Here is a 7,085-nt window from a genome sequence, read left to right as displayed (position 1 = left end):
ATCTCAACCGGACTGGTCCTGGAATACCCCAGTCAGCACAGGTCAGGGTGGAACTCCCACCCCAGTGCTTGTAGGGAAGTCTAATCTGCCTCTGCCAGGTGCTTTGGCAGCTGATACGATTGGATGTGACATTAGAGGGTCCAAGACACATTTCTTAAAGACCTTGGGCTGATATGGAAGAGCGTACACACCCAGGCACACATGTACATATCCTAGTCTTAGACAAACACACAGATACAAAGCAGGCTTGGAGCGCATTCCAGGGCTTTCTTCAGGTAGCAAGAACTTTACCAGAACCAGACCTGTCTCATGCAGTGAGACCAAGATTGGGCTTACTCACACACAGGCACAAATACTAATGTACACACACACACACACACACACACCATGTCTATAATACACACACACAGTGATAATGGTGGGGTCATCCTCTGCCACCACAACAGCTTCTGCTTTTGACTCAAAACTACAAAAACATTTTAGATTTGCTTAGAAATGTTTTGTTTGCTTGTTCAATTTACTCTGACTACGAACCCGTCTGCATACAAAGCTTTAGTTGGCAGATTGTATCTACAAAAAACAAACAAACGTTATGCAATTAAGGATTGTGGCCAAAACTGGAAAGAAAATGGGGGYAAAATTGTAAAAGTATTTTCTGAATTGAAAGCCGTTCTTCAATTTTGGCAGCAAGTTTAAATTCTGGGTCAGTGTGGGGTAAAACAAAAATAGCAAAAATGATTTGAAGATGTATTTTCCTTCCAAGACAAAMGATCTGTACTCGCTCTAAGATTTATGAATTTGTTACTTGTTTGGAAAGTAATCGAGTTCACTTCTTAATCATTTATTTCCTGGTAAATTAAACCTTTTTTTTTCTTATGGAAACTCTGGCTTGCATAATCATCTGAAGTGATTACATTGGTTGTAAATAGGACATCATAAAAGCGTTGTGTATTCACTCTGTGTMACGCCCTGGTAAATGCTAAAAGTGAAAGAGACAGACCCTGATAGGATGTGCCATCTCACGAGCCTTATATCAGATGCACAGGGGAGAAGATCTAAGTTCTCTTGGTATTGGTTGCCCTCTAGCTGTCAGCCTAGAGAACTCTGTCTGGTTATGAAATATAACCCAGCGTACTCCATGCATTCATGGACACAGTGGTCAAACAGAAACAGAAAAGTTCATCAGCTCACTTGGACAGCTCTGATGGCATTCCCGGGACGTTTGGTTTTTACACTTCACATTTAGTCCTGGAATAAATGAGATATTTTCAGATATGAGAAGTGTAATAATGACGTGAGGCAAACAGACGTCAGACCTGTCAAGGTAATACGTTTTTTTTTWATCCATTGGGGGAAACCAAATGAKGCACAGCTCATGCTTTCGAAAGGGTTTGACAAAGTGTGTATATTTGACCCAGGTCTGCAGGCAGCCTTGACTTACTTACACAACTTACTTACATCTTATGAGATGAGCAGTACCTGTGACATAGAATCACGGTCTATATAATGCCATGGAGATGTGTAACGCCTTGTTTTTCCAAGAACATGCTGTAACCATGTTTGTGTGTGGTGTACGACAAGTGMTACGCAGTTCACAAACATCTTAAAGCCGTGTGGATTATATCCTTTCTGTGTTCTTGACATTCCAGGAAATCTATACCGTAGGTCTTTAAGTGAGCTCTCGCGCATTTATTTGCACTACACGCAAACAGCCTAATTGCTCCAAGGAATGGCCCATATGGGCCTAGCCCAGCTACAGAGGTATTTTTTTAATACAGCAAGGTGTGCTTTATAGCCACCAAATGTAATTCGTCTTGAGTTGATCGTATTGAAGGCTGTGGTCCAAATTGACTTGAGCGTCATGCCTGCACTAACAGTCGTGACCATACAGTAACTTACCCAAAGAATCGAAAGCGACATTTACTCAATAAGCATAGCAACTTTGCTGTGAATGTTTTTCAGTTGGAGGTCATGGTTTAGAGCAAGATGTATGTTTTCCTCATGAGATGTGATTTTAAAGCCTTCATGCTCTGAAGAGGGGATTTTTTTGAATAAAATATTGCGTACAGGCAACATTATTTTTCGCCCTCGGAATGGCCGTCGTGACCAAAAATAGCTAGCTAGATTGAATTAATTGCAGGAAATGGCTCTGAAATGTGGACGTGAAATTGTTTGATATTTGTGCAACTGTAACATTACTCTCGTTAACAGAGCGAAAACAAAATACTTTTTTTCTAATTTTATACGTCCCCATTTCTTGGAAATAATATTTTCAAATATATTTTACAGTGTATATTGAGATGTTCAATTGAACCAGACTTTTTTGGGGCGGCTTTAAATGGCCGGCGTTTGGCCAGGCCATATGAGAATGTAATTAGAGGTAATTCTGCCACATATTACACACTTTAGCCTTATTTTCCTGAGTGAAATGGCATGAACAAGTGCAATAATAGGACACGGAGCCGTTGAGACATCCATTTATGTAGCATTTTTCAGTATTTTCCCCCCTCGGCGAACCATAGCATGCCTTGTTTCTTGCTGTGCCAAATCAGGATCCAGATAGCATCTCATCAACCAAAGCTGGACCTAGTATTACCCCCCCCCCCCCCCCCCCCCCCATCAGATGTAATTTTTTCCTCAGATCACTTACCCACTCAACCAGCAGAGCTATGCCACTGGCAGAGGGGTTGGCAAGCAGGATTGGTGCCCCCCCCCACCCAAAGCCAACCTTTATCCAGCCCCATCACTTCGCCCTCTCTTTATTTTCTCTCTCTCTCTGTCTGTCTTTCTCACACACCACACACCTCATTATATTATTTGTGTCTTTTGGCAGCCAAACTGTTGCCTTTTGGTTCAGTAGCCTCTGTCATAGGGAACCATGGGTACCGAGGTATCACCGCACACGGTTCCAATAGCACAGATTGCCAACATGCTTTGCCCACACCAGTGACACCTGGGATACATTATGATACATTAACCCTGGGCTTGCGAACGAGGACCTTTCCAGTTTCCCCATTTTCTCTCCCCTCTGTGTACCCTAGCAGAGTGAGTGGAAGTGATGTAGAGAGAGAGAGGGAGAAGTGATGGGGCTGAATAAAGGCTAAATCTTGCTGCCAACCCCTCTGCCCAGTGGCATAGCTCTGCTGGTTTTGAGTGGGTAAGGAGGGGACCAAGATATATGGTATATACACTACCGTTCAAAAATTTGGGGTCACTTAGAAATGTCCTTGTTTTTGAAAGAAAAGCAACTTTTTTTGTCCATTTAAAATAACATAAAATTGATTAGAAATACAGTGTAGACATTGTTAATGTTGTAAATGACTATTGTAGCTGGAAACGGACAATTTTTATGGAATATCTACATAGGCGTACAGAGGCCACATTATCAGCAACCATCACTCCTGTGTTCCAATGGCAAGTTGTGTTAGCTATTCCAAGTTTATAATTTTAAAAGGCTAATTGATCATTAGAAAACCCTTTTGCAATTGTGTTGGCCATTTTGAGACTGTAATCAAACCCACAAATGCTGATGCTCCAGATACTCAACAACTCTAAAGACGGCCAGTTTTATTGCTTCTTTAATCAGGACAACAGTTTTCAGCTGTGCTAACATAATTGCAAAAGGGTTTTCAAATCATTAATTAGCCTTTTTTAAATTATAAACTTGGATTAATTGACACAACTTGCCATTGGAACACAGGAGTGATGGTTGCTGATAATGGGCCTCTGTACGCCTATGTAGATATTCCATAAATATTCTGCCGTTTCCAGCTACAATTGTCATTTACAACATTAACAATGTCTACACTGTATTTCTAATGAATTTGATGTTATTTTAATGGACAATTTTTTTTCAAAAACACGGACCCCTAACTTTTGAACGGTAGTATAAATACATTAGCTGGTTTTAGAGAGACACCAAAGGGATGTGTTCCTTTTTTACATTGATGCACTGCTCTTCTAATAGGCTCTCTTTTCCTTCTCGTCTTTCTGTTCCAGGAGAATCAGGGAAGCACCGACCCAAAGAACCAAAGAAGAAGTCCAACAAGCAGAGGCTCCGGTTCCAGGCCCAGAACCAGCACAGTGACCACCTGGCATCCATGAGCTCCAGCCAGTAGAGGACTGAGTCCCACCCCCACCCCCCAACACCCCTTGGAACCTAAACAACACAAAGCTGCTAGCTGCTGCCTCCACAAATCTCCCACCCTCCACCACCCCCACCCCCCCCGTCAACCCCGTCAACCACCCCCCACCCCCCTACCCAGCACACAGTCACACTACACCTATTAATGACCCACAATGTCTATGGTTGTAGTTTAAAGTACACATATTATGCCCTCTGTCCCTGTCTCTCTCTGCCTTCTGCTGCTTCCCTCGTACCGTAGAGTACCGCATCGTAGTGTACCGCTGACAGATCAGCCAGTCAGCTTCCCCCATTTGAGCCCACTGTGACATCATAGAACTCATAGAAACATTTGTTCCCTTTGCTCACACGTCATGTACGTCTGGTTAGAACAAACCGACGAGGGGCGACCGACACACACAGACTGACAGACRGAGGACGCGAAAGAGCAGAAGGAGAATGAGGAATGAGATGGATGTTGATAATAGTGATGACGGCCCAGCTAAGGGGGGCAGTGGAAGACGTCAAGGCGATGATTCTGCCGGCGAGAGGAAGAACGTGCAAAGCGATAGAATGAGAGGATGATCAAGAGAAGAGGAGAGATTTGGCAGAAGCAACGAGGGTGACGGCTATAAGTGACATCTTGAAATAATTTAGACTTTTCTGTATTTATTTTAAAGCAAACTCTTATTTTCCCCCATTGGAGTCGATGTGTTCCATGTACGGCCGGTTTGTTCACTATGTACATTTTTMGAGAGTCATGTTAAGAAATATCATGCGTAGTTGKAATGTATTTTATTCTCYGCACAAAATGTTTACGTCCAGAACCGCTTCAACGCTCTAACTGTATGGTGTGGATAAATACATYTAGTTGTTTGACTTTAGCATGGCAAAAAACTCATGTGTACATAGTTGATGAGTTTATCTAATTATAAAACCTATTACTGTATTTTCAGTATRGACTCCTTCGGCGTTCTAAATGTTTCAGTGAAAAGGTTGTAATATCAAGCTACAGTTTCAAAWAGATTGAAAGCGAAATAATAAACATAGCCACCCCATAGCTATTACATTTATATGGTATATATTTGATTTATTTATTGATTCTATTTTGTACTTTTGTGTTCGGCGACAATTTTTGTCTCGTACTCTTACTCCTCTGTGCTGAAATATTATTTGAAATCCCACAATACAGATATCTTTAAAAGAGSCTCTCGTTTGTGTCTGGRCATGCGGAARAGTTTGAGTGTTGCGTTCATTTGGTCTCATCTACTGATTTCGATGTTTCAAAAACTGCAAAATAAAATGCGTACTTTGTTTGACTTTCTTTAGGTTTGATATGCAGGATTCAGCAAATATATGGTCATAGGACGACATGTGTACATTGTTTTATTGAAATACATTTCATGTGACTGTCGATGTAGCCTTTTCAGTATTATTGTTCGTGAACAGCTAGCTTTAGCTTGTCCCTCCCYCGTTAGCATGCAATTATGTCATTTGAAAAACATTTCTGATATCAATCATGCACTGTGCACTGCATGACACACGCTGCCTTCGAGCCAGGGAGATTCGATATGGTCAATTGGCCATGACGTCACTGTGAACGGCCTGTAAGTCATCTTGACTTGACGTGTCCTCACGGATGGTGCGATGCCACGTTGTGATGTCACCGCCATATCATTCATTTCCATCCTCATTATCTTACACATGATTTGGCCATACAACTGCCTACTGTGCTTGCTTCACACACACACACGCACACACACACACACACACGCACACACGTGAGCATGCACATATACACACACCCATACACCCCCTCTTTATTTGAGCACTCATCAGATCTCTTCCATTTTCGGGGTTTCAAAACATCAGATAAATAAATATATAAATCCAAAATGTGCTGGCTTGCCAAGAAAGGTTTAACGCCAGTCACGGCTAATTAACCTAGTGATGCATACTGTATAATCATTGCCCTTTAGAAAATGTGAGGCRGTATCTGCCAGACAGCTTATGGACGCACAGTAGCGAATGAATCAACGTTGTGTCCTATATCATCCTGGGAGACACCGGCCGCAGGCTTCCTGTTCCTAGTAATCCTCTGAAGTCACACTTGATATTTCCAGAGGGAAAGAGGCGACGGTGTTGATGCTSAAATAACCCATAATACCCGGTTTGTCCGTGTAGCCTTCTCTGKAAAGSAGTGAAACCAACCTCTTACAGTGAAACAGTAGCCTCCGCTAGGAACGGCGAAAGCCTCAACGTACAGGAAGGTCTTTCACAGGTGTTGGAAAGGAGCACGGAGAAGSATGCTTGACGTACTCTTCATTTTTACAGCTTAACACTTCCCRTAACCTTTCCCCTTGATGAAATGTACCGGTACTCATTGTCATTAAAAGGGGAATATCCTCTTTGATGCGCCTTATAGCAATTAGAGATATCCATAAAGCCTAGAGTGCAGAACAGTGAGTGAAGAGTGAATGGAAATGTAAAAGTACTAAGTGTTTTAAAAGACGTCTGCTGCTGGTTAAAAGTTAATGAACGATTTACAGATGTCATCCCCAGGGCCAGACTGTCACTGCTTCAGACTGGGAATTAACTGCACTGAAGTGGATTCGTTAAGGAGAAGACCACCAACACCACTGACACACTGCACAATGTCTACCGGGGGGGGACCCAAGTGCACACTGGAGAATCCCCACAATACATCATTCTAAATGTCTTGTTTCCCTTACCTTTCCGCTTCCAATTATTCCTCTGTCTGTCATCCATTCTGGGTGTATTTGGGTCGTCGGTGAGAAACTGCCTTCAGGGTTTCTTTAATGTTGGTTAGTGCATCAACGTTCACCCAGACATCAGAAGGTAGCCCTGCTAATCCCTTTTTATTAGTGAAACCACTTCTGTAAACTTCGAGGCAGCTTAAAGGAAGCGTCTATGTTTCTCACCGTGTGTGTGCGTGTGCGTG

General features: G+C 42.4%; 1 protein-coding gene across 1 annotated transcript in view; it reads left to right on the top strand.

Annotated features, from left to right (window-relative positions):
• LOC111958570 (R-spondin-2-like) overlaps positions 1-4,182 on the top strand; it is an 86,298-nt gene extending 82,116 nt beyond the window's left edge. Inside the window, exon 6 of the mRNA XM_023979836.2 lies at positions 4,000-4,182. Coding sequence (XP_023835604.1) covers positions 4,000-4,118 — 119 coding nt within the window. The 3' untranslated portion in view covers positions 4,119-4,182. The remainder of the gene's footprint in view (positions 1-3,999) is intronic.
• The last annotated feature ends 2,903 nt before the right edge of the window (positions 4,183-7,085 follow it).

The sequence above is a fragment of the Salvelinus sp. IW2-2015 genome, linkage group LG35 (genome assembly GCF_002910315.2).
Source record: "Salvelinus sp. IW2-2015 linkage group LG35, ASM291031v2, whole genome shotgun sequence".
Lineage (NCBI taxonomy): Eukaryota > Metazoa > Chordata > Actinopteri > Salmoniformes > Salmonidae > Salvelinus > Salvelinus sp. IW2-2015.
This window is presented reverse-complemented; position numbering and strand designations above follow the sequence as displayed.